The sequence below is a fragment of the Silurus aristotelis genome (genome assembly GCF_946808225.1).
Source record: "Silurus aristotelis genome assembly, chromosome: 24".
NCBI classification, from domain to species: Eukaryota; Metazoa; Chordata; class Actinopteri; order Siluriformes; family Siluridae; genus Silurus; species Silurus aristotelis.
Window position 1 is genome coordinate 8,700,045 of NC_139597.1, and position 14,899 is coordinate 8,714,943.

Sequence of the window (14,899 nt, forward strand, 5' to 3'; positions counted from 1 at the left end):
CATAAACGCCGACGTTTCATTGTAGCACAGTCCCTTTTTTAATCTTAATTTATGTTTGATTTCTGTTGGTCTCTTACCAACTTTTGCGTTGAAATATTCAAACCGGAAGCAGGAAGAAGTTCCGGCTTCACACAGCTATGGATGCCATTGGTAAGGAGGGAACTTCACACTTTGCATGGTTTCCGTTGGTAATACAATCCTTTTTATCGGGTTTACATGATCAGCACGGGAGCTGCTCTTTACTTGAAGTATTTTTTGAGAAGAGTGGGGAAACTGCAGATCGTGTAGCATGCTCATGGTTACTGTGGTTTACTTTAAATAGGATTATTCGGCCTAGAGGTTAGCATTAGCACTAGCTAACAGATAGAGATCTGTTAGCATTAGCACTAGCTAACAGATAGAGAGCTGTTATCTAGTGCTAATGCTAACCTCAAGGCCGAATATTGCAAGTGTATGGGACTGTATAATATCCTTAAACCATGGCTCAAATATAGCTACTCTTTGCACACTTAACGTCTTACTTTGATTGGTTGTTAGCCATATAGTTAACAATTCAACGTTACAGACGTGTTTGGGCGTGTCCACGTTACTTCAGTGACCTAAGCCCCGCCCCCTCAGTCGCGCTGCTTTGATTACTTTTGTTTATTTACTGCCATTTGTCGTGATTTATATGATAATCATACATTGCATTATCTGTTTGCATCTTGTATATAGGGCCGGTCAAAAGTTTGGACACACCTTTTTCTTCTTCAGCGGTTTACTTTATTTATTTTTTAGAATTTTAACCTTGTACATTAATACTGGACATCCACAGTATGAAAGAACACATGGAAATATATAGTAAACAAAAACTTTTTAAACATACCAGAATGTTTTATATTTTCGTTTGCTCAAAGTAGCTTTATTCAGCTTCGAAGACATCTTGGCAAACTCATGGCATTCTCTTATCATATTCATGAGGTATTCACCTGGAATGGTTTTCAGTTCACAGATGTGCCTTGTGAAGCGTTCATTTGTGACTGTTCTTGCCTTCTTAATGTAATTTAGACCATAAGTTGTGAAGTCAATTATCCCTATTAATTCTACTACAAATACTATACAAATCCATATTATAACATGCAACACTGAATTTAGTAAAAAGAAAAGAAAAGACAGTCCAGTATTACTTGATCACGTGTAGAATAAAGATCAGTCATTCCAAAATTTTAAATGTATTCCCAAATCAATGGGAATTCAAGTGGCTCAATATTTCAAGGTCCAGTGTTCATAGGAGACTGCATACGTCAGGCCTTCATGATCGAGTTGTGGCAAAGAAACCATTACTTCAGAGGAACAACAAACGGAATATTTTAGTTTTTTTTCTCGGGCCAATAAATGGACCAATAATGGCCAATAAAAGTAGATCAGTGCAAAACCTTCATTTGCTCTAATGAGTCCAAAGATGAGCTTTTTGATTCTAACTGCTGCGTTCCAGATGAAATGTGTGGTTCCCACTGTAAAGTGAGATTTCCATTCAAGTTCTTGTATATTTTGGATGTTTTCAGTGTTAAAGTACAATGTTAAATAATTAAAATAAAGAAAAACCACTGAAGGAGAAGGTGTGTCCAAACAATTGACTGGTTCTATCTATCTATCTATCTATCTATCTATCTATCTATCTATCTATCTATCTATCTATCTATCTATACACACACACACACACACACACACACGTATGTATGTGTGTGTGTGTGTGTGTGTGTGTGTGTATATATATATATATATATATATATATATATATATATATATATATATATATATATATATATATATATATATATATACATACATGTGATGTTCCAAAAATGGCTTTATGTACAATTTATTTTCATTAACAACATTTAACTCCACCCTGAAATATGAAATGTTTGTGATGTGCTTAGTGGTTCTTGTGCTAATGCTATTTAATTCTTTACAAAAGTGGTTTAGTCTTGTCACAAGGAACTCTTTGATGACTTTCTTAGAATGGCTTTTTTTTTTAATTGAAAAAATAAAAATCTCAATTCTTTCTCAATTTTAATGATAGCAGTCAGTTTTAACATCACATTTTGGGATTATTTAACAGTCTGCATGATTGTTAGTGAATACAAATCATGTTATTTAATAAAGATGTTTTCTTTTATTTATTTAGCATATAGTTAACGAGTGAGAAAATAGTCTCAACATTTCTCTATGTACAGCAGGTTATTTACAGAGCGGATGTGATCACAGTGATCATGTGATATACAAAGACATCAGTCTATAATCTACCGACAAGCTACTTACTCAACCACCCAATTTCTTTCTCATACAGACAGTGACATGCAGGGAACAGAGGGGGCATTAGGAGGTCCTGATGTCCGAAGGCGGATACCCATCAAGCTTCTGCCTAAACAGGCTAGAAGTAATGTTTTTTATATTTCACTTACACACACACAGACCTGTGGGCTGAAACATGTGCTTTATTCATTGCCCAAAGCAGTTTAGACTATGTGCATGTTGTCTGTAATGCTGCGTTGTTTTTCTCTTAACAGAAAGCTTTGCCTACAAGCAGGAGGAGAGGTTTGACCTTGGGGTAAAGTCTGGAGATGCTTATGCTAGCCAGCGGCGATACCCCCAGCCATTGTTTTGGGATTATAAGGTTTAAGACTTTTGTACTGTTTTTTTTTTTTTTTAACTGTATACTAGAATTAGCAAAACCATTACTTTCTCACTTAATTTGGCTTTTTTTTCCAGCTTAATCTAATTGGAGAAAAAGATGAAACTCCTATTCATTGTTGTGACAAGTGTCATCTACCTATTAAGACTTATGGGCGCATGGTAAGCTTCGTATAGATCTCAAAATTTCAAACATATTTTAGAGAATTCCTATAAAGCTGCATCTTAAACTTTTTTTTTTACATTTTTTTTTATAGATTCCTTGTAAACATGTATTCTGCTATGATTGTGCACTTCTTCATGAAAGGAAAGGTGATAAAATGTGTCCAGGGTAAGTTTGGAGGAAATTTTCCCTAAATCTGTGCAGGAAATCTCTAAATATTTCAAAAGCAAAATGATGTAACCATATATCACATGTATTTAATATTTCATCCTCTTTATCTTTTAGTCTGACATTGTACAGTTGTACAGACCCAGTTCAGCGCATTGAGCAGTGTCAGCGTGGTTCTCTCTTCATGTGCAGCATTGTTCAGGGTTGTAAACGCACTTATCTCTCACAGAGAGATTTGCAGGCTCACATCAACCATCGCCACATGAGGGCAAGTAAGAATTCATCAGGTCGCTCTGACCCTCACCACCCTCCCTGCTCTGACGTCTCGGAGCGTTTCCGTGTGCCCCCTCACATGCCTAAACCCCATGTGCTCATTCCACCTCCTCTGCAACATACCAGTCATGACCCCTACATTCAGCCACCTCCCTCCTCTCACGATGACATGCGGGCCCCTCCTGGCCAGGCCCCCTCATCTGACATGGGGCCTCCTCGCTCTCTTGCACAAGAGACGTTCCGCATTACAACGGTGACCACGCGGAAGCACAGCAACCTCATTACTGTCCCAATTCAGGACGATTCAGCAAGCTCTGCCTCCCGTGAGCCTGTGAACACCCTGTCACATCACCACCCAGGTGAATATCCAGGGCAACCTGTGGTTTCCCACCCTCACCACATGATGGCTCCACCTCAGCAGCGCTACGGCCCTCCACCTCCTCCACCGTCACTCACTCATCCAATGCAACATCCTTCACAGGTCTTTAGCCAAGCCCCTCCTCCACCTTTATCCTCAGTTCCTCCTCCTATCACTCCTCCTCCTGGACACCTCATGAGTCAGATGCCACCATACATGAACCATCCTCCACCTGGTCCTCCTCCTCAACATGCGGGTCCTGTAAATGCCCCACCACCCCATCATTACAATCCTCAGTTCTCTGAGGATAAAGGTACCCTCAGCCCACCATTCAACCAACCAGGTGGACTTAGTCCTGGCATGTGGCCCGCTCCCAGAGGACCTCCCCCACCCAGAATGCAAGGTCCACCCCCGCAAGGACAGATGCCTGGACCTCATCACCCAGACCAGGGTCGATACAGACCCTATTACCAGTAAAATGATTTTGTTGGTAGCTTTGAACATTGATCTAATAAGTGAGTCTGTGGTAGGGGTTTGGGGGGCTGTTGAGTCACAGTAAATAATAGGACTGCATATGTTTTGCATTGTTCATTTCTGATATTAGAATATATACCTTTAATTCTGGCCAATATTTTGGATTAAAAAATGTATTTGGCAAAGTTTTTAAAAAGTTTGTCGAATGTGCTTCATGAATGTATTACATATTAAATACTAGATAAGGATTGCTTTTTTTGGTTTTCAACTTTTCTGTTTTTGAGGTTTTGAGCTGCCATATAGTATGACAACCATATGTTAACTGCCAAGTTCATACCAGCAATCATTGGGTTCTGTAGTTCTTTTCAAAGAGAAGCAATGATACTGTAAGGACAGAATTTTTGAATAACATTTATTAAACTTCATTGTGTAAAAAAAAAAAAGAGAAAAAAAAAGAAAAATGTGTGTTTGGGTTTGATTTGGTTGACCTCTCATCGAGTCATGCTGATTTTATTGAAAAATTATGTTTTCAATCAGTGTGTACTTGTGAAATGTAATTCTAAAACAAGTGAAAATTCCTCAGCATTCTATATTCATAACACTGAAAAGCCTTCTATCATATATTACAAGCAGTTACTGCAGCACACTAATAATATTGCTGGAATGTTTACTTAATTTCAGAAAGCAAAAATGTAGCTCCTTTCTAGTTACACATTAGATCTTATAGACTTAAACTATAAATATTACAATTTAAGCAATAGACATGCAAAACCGACAAGGAGCATTTTTTTTTTGTTTAAAGTGTTGTCTTTTATTGGTGACTCAGTAAAAAATGCCCCCCCCAAAAATATCCAAAATGTGCATAAGGTAAAAACAATTTTAATTGGACCACACTGTCTATTAATGGCAGAAAACTCCTGCTTTTGTTACATGGAGCTCTTTTAAGTATTTGAATTTGGTTTTCACAGACAGTTCATGACTTGTTAATAAACGTTGTATAAGACAATGCATTTTTTGACATGATTATTGTGTTCTGTTTTTTAAATATATAAATATAGATTGTTTATAAACTTGTAGTTTTATTTTCATGTTTCCGTCGACATAATCCATTAGTCTGGTCGTGTGTTTTGAAGCATGTCTCCTGTGAATACACAAGCACAGTGATTAGCATGTAGCATGTAGCGCTCAATGGACTCATGAACCTATTGAATATTTAGTCTAAAATTTCAGACATTATTTAAACTGATTAGTAATTGGGAATGGTAATTTTATTATATGGCTAAGATTTTGCTTAAAATATTCCTAATAGGGCTGTCAATCGATTCAAATATTTAATCGCATGATTGTCATGAGTTAACTAGTGATTCATTGCAATTTACTTTTTACTCACATTTTTATTTGTTTTAAATGTACTTTAAATAAATACTTTTCAAGTTTTTAATACTCTAATCAACATTGGCATGGACAAATATTAATGCCTTATGCAAATGTATGTTTGTTATTAGCAAAACCAAACTCAACATAGAGCATTAAGACAAAATATATTTGTAAATGTTTTAAAGTAATTACAGTGTTTTAAATTACGCATTAAGCATCAGGACACCAAAGTGAACTATTGCAATGTTTCCACACACACGGTTTTAATTGCCGGATATTGGGTGCATCATTGATTTTGGTGCCTGATTTGAGACGTGGCACATCAGTAAAACAAATGTTTAGTGATTACAAATTTTTTTTTGGTGTAGTTTATTTCTTTATAAATGTGTTTTGTTAAAGGTTTTAATTTAGTCACTTGTATAGTATTTATTTATATTTGTAATAAAATTTTTTAAACAGAAATGCGCACTGCATTCATAAATTTAGTGCCGTTAAAATTAATTTGCGTTAATGCGTTATTTATTTTGATAGCCCTAAATCTTAGTACCTTTTCCTGTGCATTATCTGGGTGTTTCTTCAGAATGTGCAACATGGCATTAGGAATATCAGGAAAGAACATGGACGTCTTGATTTCGTCGTCAAAAAACATGCAACTGTGCAGTTTCTCCAAGATGTACACTACAAAACAAGTTATCCAAAAGTTAATGTTTTACATAGGCACCACTAAAAAATTAATATCAAACTTGAAAGCATAATTACCGTCACAATAAACAATGTAGACTTCCACATCAACTCGAATAAACTCCTTTAATATCTGTGTAAAGAAAGACCATTCAGTCAATGATAATGATAATGATAATTATTTTGGGTGTCTTAACAAGCATTTCAGTCACTTAAAATATTTAGTGAGTCAAGTCACCGTTTTAAGGCCGTTCAGTGCTGAGATGTCAAGAAAGGAGACAGCTGAAAAATCCAAGACGAGACTATGGATATCCACTTGAGGAACAGAGATGTTGGCAGGAAGCTCTGATCTCCAGTTCACCTGAATAGGAAGGTCTGAGAAGTCTACTGGCTGATCTAAGCTTTCCACGTTGCTCTCATCCTCTGACATGCAATTAATTGCGTCACCAATAAGCTCAAAGCCACTCTGAAAGGAAATATTGAAACAATGTTACAATTTGAACAATGAAATCATAAAAAAAAAATCATCAATAAAAAGAATCATTTTCTATCTGTGTTAAGACTAATTTGGCGATTATATGACTAAAATTATAGCAAAAACACACCTCAAACATGATATTAGATGACTAGCTATATATAATAATGGACTTACTGGTGATATGCGCAACTCCCCATTTTTTATCATTTTTCGGATTTTTAGCAGTGCCTTGTTCCTCTTTCTCAAAACTCTAAGTGGACTGAATCCCACCTAAGAACACAACAACAAAGAATTAAAAGGTGTGAAACTGCTTTAACTAGGATTGGAGTTTCCATGCCTGAACTTTGTTTCCTCTAAAATTGAGCCTTATGTCCCTGTGTGTGTGTGTGTGCGTGTGTGTGTGTGTGTGTGCGTGTGTGTGTGTGTGTGTGTGTGTGTGTGTGTGTATATATATATATATATATATATATATATATATATATATATATATATATATATATATATATATATATATATATATATTTTTTTTTTTTTTTCACTGCTACAGGGATCCTGATAAAATATACTCTCTTTTATAGAGTTTTTGGGCAAGTTGAATGTTTTTATAAAATCTACATACCTACAGCTAATTAAATAATGCAGCTAGTTAACTTCAGGTCATTGGTTTTTCATAAGAGAAGCTAATCCTCACTTACAATGCTAGTGTGATCGGTACACCTACTTGTTCCTCCAGTTTAAAATACTTGTCTAGATTTCAAACAAATACAAGATATTATCCACTTACAGCTTGAACCAGTTTGTCTCTGAAGAACTCGATGTTTGCGAAAAATATTGGTGAGGGGATTCTAAATATTTTAACTCCACCTGGTTCATAAACCTATGAATAAAGAAAAACAAAATGAATAACACCCTAGTTTGTTGATGTTGAGAATTGTGACAGTTTAGACCATATATGAGCAAAAACTCACAGGAGTATAGTCCTTGTGGTCTCTGTAGATATTAGTGCCTATGATGTTGGCCAGTACAGAGCAACGTGGACTGTGATAAAAATAAGCATGAATTATTTGTGCTAAAATAATTGATCATTTACATTTGCCTTGTTGTTGCTTCAGTATTCATATATAACTGTGACAACTTACAACTGTGTACGGAAGACAACTGTGAGCAGTTCCACACCAAGACCAACAGCTAATCCTAGGTCTAGGCTCAAAATAATGGAGGCTGCACATGTCACAACCCAAATAACCTGAAACAGGGAATATTATAACAAGATTAAAGTTAACACAGAGAATGTATAACTTTCTTAGAAGTGTAGAAAAAAAAGCCACATGTACTTGTGCAACCTTTAGTTACATTTACTTGTGCAACCTTTAAAACAACCACAACTTTAGCAACCTTTAGTGTTTAGGCACTAATTTAGAAAACAAAACATTTTGTATTTAAATGCATTCACTTTTAGTATTTGCTTTAAAAAAGAAAAAATATCACAGTGTTGTATAAATAGAAAATAATCTGATGCATTGTTACCCTGAAGTTCTTCATGTTCCTTTAATGGCATGCTATATTCCTTTCATACTACAACAATTTATCAACAAAACTTTTTATTTTGATTTATGAATGAATAAACGTAATGCTCTGTAATGGTTTATAATTTAATTTAATAATGTGGAACTCGTTTGAAAGTTTTTACCTAAAAAATAGCCTGATATAAACAGTTTATAAACAGCATTTCTTTCTTTTTTTTTTTTTTTTTAGTTAATAAGACAAAAAAAATAGCTGCAAAACACTGCAAAATGCAGAGTCCTTCCAAAAATGTTAAATAAAAATTCCTCACAAAACATTTAACCATATCAATGCATCACAATTAATGTATTATTAGTAATAGATAAGGTGAACCATCTGTTATCTATGTTTCGGTGTGAGAAATACCTTAATCATTTATTATGAGCCATTTGATATAAACCTGTGCTTTGTATTACACAAATGTCAGAAGTTTGAGCGATATTGAAGTGTTTAGGGACAACGGTGCAGGTGACGGTATGGTTTAGCAAAGGTCTTCACCAGGAAGGGTGGTGCAAGTACCACTACAAATATTAACAAGTTCTTATTTTTAGTCTTTTGTGTTGTCTAAAATCCTTACCATGGGAAAGTGTTTAAATATTTTCCATACTTGTATGTTGCTGTTATGAGCCTTAAATAGAAATAAATAAAATGCTCACAAAATCAGCTTTGTCCCTTTTCCATAAGTATGGAATCTCTCGGAACTGCATCAGCATGCCTTTGAGGTTCACAATCACAAGAGCTCCCAAAACAGACTAGAAAAACAAGTAACAGTGTAGAAGAAAATGACATAAACATTCAATTGTTTCTACATTTGTTTGTTATTTGTATTTATTTTGATTAGTAGTAGTATTGATTATTATAATGTATTTTAATATTATTTTTAAATATTTCTATTTACTTTATTAAATGTTTACTAAATTGTTGATAAATATAATGTGTACTTAATAACTATGAGCAAAAATTACTTGATAATGGAAATTAAGTAGTCAATGTCTTCTAATAAGTTAAGTCAGGTAGAAAACATGGGCAATATTTTTTCCGAATTTTGTTGGTGCTTTTACATTTTTTCTTTTCACTCACCCTGGGTAGTGGCTCAAGCAGGAATCCTATTCCAACTGTGACGATCAGTACTATAATAGCTGAGATTAGACCTGCTATCTGTAAAAAAAAAAAAAAAGTTAATATTTTATCCCTAGTTCTCATTTAGGCAATAAATCTTAACAAATGATAAACCAAACCCTTTATAAACTTTAATGACAGTGGCCTCATAAAGTATAAAAGCATGTCTAAGATGTACAACAAGGCTAAGATGTTATATTGAATAAGCAATATTGTGTACATGAACCTTTGATACCTACACAGACTTTCACACCTTAACTATCTAGTTCAAAGGCAGTGCTTTGTGTAGTTAATAGTTTAGCAGAAGCACTTTGATTCTAACCTGTGTTTTCCCCCCTGTGCTTTCTTGAACTGCTGTCCTGGACAGTGCAGTGCTGGCTGCAAAGGACCGAAAAGATGCTCCAAATATATTACTTGCTCCAAAAGCAATGAGCTCCTAGAAACATTAAAAAAACATTGGTTCATTTGCCATGAAAATAATTTTATTTCAAATGTAAGGCACGGTCTGAATAATATTTTTATTTGGTCTTATGGTGGATTGTTAGATTGTTAGATTTCTCACCTGATTTCCATCAATAATGTAGTCATGCTTGACAGAATAGACTTTAGCCACAGAGAAGGCCACAGCAAAGCCCACTATAGCTATAGGAAAAGCATCTACTGCACCTTGTTTCATCACTTCCACATTTGGGGCAAACGGAGCTTCAAATCTAAAGATATGAATGACAAAACTCAATGCTTCATATATGTTAAATTTTATACAATATGGCACATCCCCATAAATATTGTACATATCAAATATTTACATGTTCCATGTTCACACATTAGCAGGTGAATCACTAATTATTATTAACATGTCACAAATATGACAGACCAGGTAAATATGATACATACTTACCCATCCACCATCTGTCCAATCACAGTGACATTATATCTTTCTTCAAAATTAAATCCATAAGAGCACCCACAAGCAATGATAGTCTAATAAAGACAATAGAGAAAACATTATAGCTGGCAAAATCTGTTTGGATAGCTGAGAAATGCTGCAATGTTAAACTGTTGATATGGTTACACCTACCATTATGATTTCAATTGGAATGGGCAAAGGTAGCTTGAATCTGTCATTTAGCTCTTTCACTATATACACCACTACCATGATTATAATGGAGGTCAACAAATCAGCTATGTTTGTCTTGTAGATCTGTGTAAAAACTTTCTCCAAAGTCTGAAAAATAAAAAAAAGCACATTAGAAACATGTAATTTCAAGAATAAAAACCGTTCTTTGAGTTTTAACTAATCAGAAATTGCTTTATAATGACCCTAGCTCTCAATAACAGAAAGGAAATGCCAGAATATATTTTATACTGCTACATCTTTGCCCATAGCCGATCAGCAAGACAATACATTTATGCACAATGAAAATAAGGCTAAACATCCACCTCTTCTAACCAGATATTCAGTTGGTTCCCTGTCCCTCCTTGACCAACAAAAATAAGATAAATAGAATACTATATAATATTAAATATGGAATATACATTTCAATGTGTATACTTGACTATAGATGACCAAGCAGTTTAAAAATATTAATACATAAAGTACACAATATTAATAAAATTTTAACAACTTCAGTTACACATGCAATATTTGTTATTATTATTATGCTCACAAAGAAAATGTTGAATGCTCCACTTTTGCCTGGTACATTCAACCCAAAGACAAATTTCAGCTGTGATACAAGGATGTGAACTGCAGCAGCAGTGGTGAATCCAGATACCATAGTATCAGACAGGTAAATGACAATGAAGCCAATCTGCAGCAACCCCATGCCAAGCTGAAAGAAAATGAAAAATGACAGAATTTAAATATTTTTATATTCTTTTTAATTGCATTTCAGCTGCTGATTTTCAATTGTCCATTGTCAATCAGTTTTTCTGCCTATTTATAATGTGGTATTATCTTATCTGATTCTGGTAAGGACTAGCAATTAATTTAATGATATTAGTAAATGACAATGCTAGCTTACTCTCATAAAATAAATATGTGATAGAAGTACAACAGAAGCTGATCAGAGTACTATTTGTATAGGCTACCTGGAAAATACCCATAAGAAATGTGATTGAAGAGGCGACTACAACTCTTTGTTGATCAATGGTCAGTCCCTCAAATCCAGTAATATTGACAGGCATGTCACCACCTGGTACAAATCTCTCTACAACACTGCCAACCATCAGACTCAGAACAGGAAAAGGACCTAGAAGCCAGATAAAAATACTTCTGATGAATCAGATAAAAAAAATTCTAATCTGCATATAATTAGCCAAGAGCAATACTTCATCACGAGCTGCGCACCTACTGACAGGTGTCTGGATGTGCCCAAGAAGAAGTAGATTATTACAGGAAAAAATGCAGAGTATAGTCCATATCCAGGTGGTAATGAAGCCAGCAAGGAGAATGCAAGTCCTGGAGACATATAAGATAATTAGTATCTTCTACAGTTACTTATCATTCACTGTAAAAATCACTTAAAATGATTTACATGTAATGTTCCTAACAGATATAAACATGGCCTGGATTAACCCATTCTTACCACTTTATTTCCACCTGATCATTTGCACATTATGTGCAACATAGCAGTTTTTTTCTTACATTTTATTTATGCTTTTCAGGGTAGCAACTGGTTGAAAAGGTCACCCAAATCCTTTTTTTCAACAACTGGTTCGTGTCTATTTTGATTTCCATGTCTAATAACCCCACATATTCCCTAGACAAATGTCTGGGGTTAGCAGGTACTATTTGCCATATCCTGTGTGTGGTTAGCAAGGTCCAGGTCCTGGACATGCCTGATACAGCTCAAGATATATAGCTTCTACATACAGTGGTCCCCCGGTGGTTGACTGTATTCCTAATTTAAAGGGTCAAGGATGTCTTAAAATATTTGACTGTTCAATCTGATTATAATGATAACTAGGTCATCAGACAAACTTAAATTAAGTAGAGTACATTTTTTTTTCTTTTTTGCCAATTTTATTGGGTCTTGCTTTATGTCTGATTTCTCTTACATATTTTCATCAAATATAGAACATTAAGCTCTGTCTCTTCAATAAAATGTAACTGAAGTACACAAACCTCTTCACCACCCAAAGTTCATGCAAAGTCCATAAAGGCCGGAAGTTTATTTATTTGTTAAACAGAGAACAAATTGTATTTTTATGTATTTTATATGTCTTATTTGATATAATACTCTTAATATTTCCTTTTACAGTCTAAAAGGTTTCTACTCACAATAATCTGTATCTGTTTCCAAATACTAGTGGCCTTGGTATTATTATGTTATTGAATCAAAAGGAAAATGTTGGTATTGCCCATCTTTTCCAAATGAATGAAACACTTCAGGCTCTTTGTGAGTATGAAAGTCAGAGAAAAAGACAAAATTCTACCTTGCAGTACAGCAACAAGTCCTGTGCTGACTCCAGATATTATGTCACTTGGCAGCCATTGTTTAACTCTGTATATTTTCATCCACCCAATGATGGGGAACAAAGACAATGCTGCATTCTTTGCACGTTTTGAATTACACCTAATATAAAACACAACATACACTTTTATCATATTTTGTCCTCTTCACTGAAATAATTGAACTAAAGAGAAAAAACTATGTGGCAGAGACAATTTAAATACATGCAAACATTATAAAACAAAATGAGCAACCCTTAATGTGTTCTAAAATCTGGAAAGTGACATTTTTGTGGCACAAAGGTTTAGCTTTATTTATTTGACAGATTTGAGATTGAATTGTCCTTACGTGAAGTATTCTTTAACATGATCGAGTAGACCCTTGTGTTTCCTGCTGTTCGTTTTGAATTCTTGTGAAAAGGAATCCTCAGAAAATACATGTGTTTCCACCCAAGGGTGTCCATCCGCTAGTTTTTCCTCTTTTCCCATTTGCAAATCCATGAAGGTAAAAGCAGGAGGAGTTACTGCATCTCGTGTGTATTTTTAGGACTCAGCTTAGAGAATATGTGCATCTGCTTTTACTTCGCAGACTCTTTAATCATTTACAGATGTAAATCGGGTTGCCATCACAGCATGATCATCTGAGACATCCCTCCTTGTGTCTATGCTGACAAAAGATTAAGGTGGTGCATATGCCGGAGTTTATGTCATCTGGAAGAAGCTAATAATTCATTTTAGGTTTACAGAACAAATATTCCTTATTAATTTCTCATCAAAACCCAAAACACACTTAACTTCCTACCAGATTTCTCAAATGTGTTTGATCTTTAAGAAATATAATTTCTTAAAAAGCAAATAGATTTTTCATACTATTTTGACTTTCTCCATCCTGATGTAAAGATATGATAACATAGGAATGCCCAGCTGACTCCTTCTAGGTCTTTAGAAAATAAACATTGTAAATATAGAAAAGGAAAGTTGTAGTTTTTTTTTTTTCCCACCTCTGGTCTGACTTGCAGAAGGTTAGGAGTTTTCTGGTAGGCTTTTTTCTCATGTTAACCAAGTTAAACTTATTCTTATTGATTTCATCATCTTGAAAAATAACTGCCCATGTTTGTATATTGTGTTTCTATTCATTTTCTAATAATAAAAATATTTGGCTTTGGTTGTTTGGTTTATCAAATAAATTTTTTCATTTCCCATTTTTGGAACAGTTTATAAAGGTATTGATGGAATGTCTATATAATGACTGAACAGGTGCCCATTTTTATATCACATTTTCCTAAGTAGGTTTTCTTAGTCACACACTTTTACACTTGTAACATTAATTGTTAGCAAAGTGGTTAAAAGTATGGTAACTTAGTGTTGTTCTGTGTAGGGCTAAATATAACAGTCTATGGTCTATTTACAATGGAAATTGTTTACAATGGAGTACCAGTACAGTAATCCCCTGTTTAAACCGCCCTCGATAAACTAAAAACCACGATAAACAGACCCCACCCCCAAAAATGCTATTTTATGTAAACAGTACTGTATTAGCATTTTACTTCATTTTATAATTAATAATTATATTTGTATTAATACATTATTATTACATAATAAAACTCCATAAAAACAATTTCATATGTGTTTTTTGCTCTATCGTGCTATCTGCGAGAGACCGGGAAAATCAGCCAAACTAATTATTTATGTGGCAAATGCAATTCCACAATAAACCGGGTGGGTCTCTGTAATCACAAAGACTTGTGTGATTTTATACCCTTTACAAGCATGGTAAAATGTGCATATCTGCATCTACATGTTTTCTCTGTCACATTTCTGCAGTTACATTGAAGAAGGTAAATTCTGTTTTAGGATTGAAGACACAATACCTGTTTGTCTACCTAGTGTCGCAATTATTATTATAATTATGTATAAATACAGATAATTTTGCCATTAATTTTCAGACCACCTCTGACATGTCATGCTTATGTTCTCAGGTTGATACTGCTATCTATGTTCTAATACTATGCTTTGGTTATACTAAAATAAACCTGATTTTGCTTTTTCTCATCCACATTTTCTTGAAGTGTTATTTATTTTAGAAAATAATTTCTGGGCAATATTGGCACAACA

General features: G+C 34.4%; 2 protein-coding genes across 4 annotated transcripts; one reads left to right on the top strand and one right to left on the bottom strand.

Moving 5' to 3' along the window:
* Positions 1-13: 13 nt before the first annotated feature.
* cbll1 (Cbl proto-oncogene-like 1, E3 ubiquitin protein ligase) lies at positions 14-5,120 on the top strand. 3 transcript variants are annotated; one of them, XM_083528074.1, is made up of 6 exons: positions 14-150; positions 2,333-2,422; positions 2,553-2,659; positions 2,755-2,838; positions 2,934-3,007; positions 3,125-5,120. In XM_083528074.1, the coding sequence occupies exons 1-6, from the start codon at positions 138-140 to the stop codon at positions 4,113-4,115; spliced, it is 1,359 nt and encodes a 452-aa protein (XP_083384200.1). In that variant the 5' UTR covers positions 14-137; the 3' UTR covers positions 4,116-5,120. The 3 variants fall into 3 exon arrangements, with proteins under 3 accessions (XP_083384200.1, XP_083384199.1, XP_083384201.1); XM_083528073.1 differs by having other exon boundaries at positions 124-188; XM_083528075.1 differs by having other exon boundaries at positions 149-184.
* On the bottom strand, positions 4,963-13,353 carry slc26a3.1 (solute carrier family 26 member 3). The gene is made up of 19 exons (XM_083528071.1): positions 13,134-13,353; positions 12,769-12,908; positions 11,681-11,791; positions 11,422-11,582; positions 10,998-11,162; positions 10,409-10,555; positions 10,229-10,311; positions 9,893-10,040; positions 9,653-9,766; positions 9,292-9,369; positions 8,868-8,963; positions 7,788-7,894; positions 7,617-7,686; positions 7,433-7,525; positions 6,823-6,918; positions 6,409-6,636; positions 6,249-6,303; positions 6,037-6,167; positions 4,963-5,253 (listed from the first exon to the last, which is right to left on the bottom strand). The coding sequence occupies exons 1-19, from the start codon at positions 13,283-13,285 to the stop codon at positions 5,176-5,178; spliced, it is 2,253 nt and encodes a 750-aa protein (XP_083384197.1). The 5' UTR covers positions 13,286-13,353; the 3' UTR covers positions 4,963-5,175.
* Positions 13,354-14,899: the final 1,546 nt, after the last annotated feature.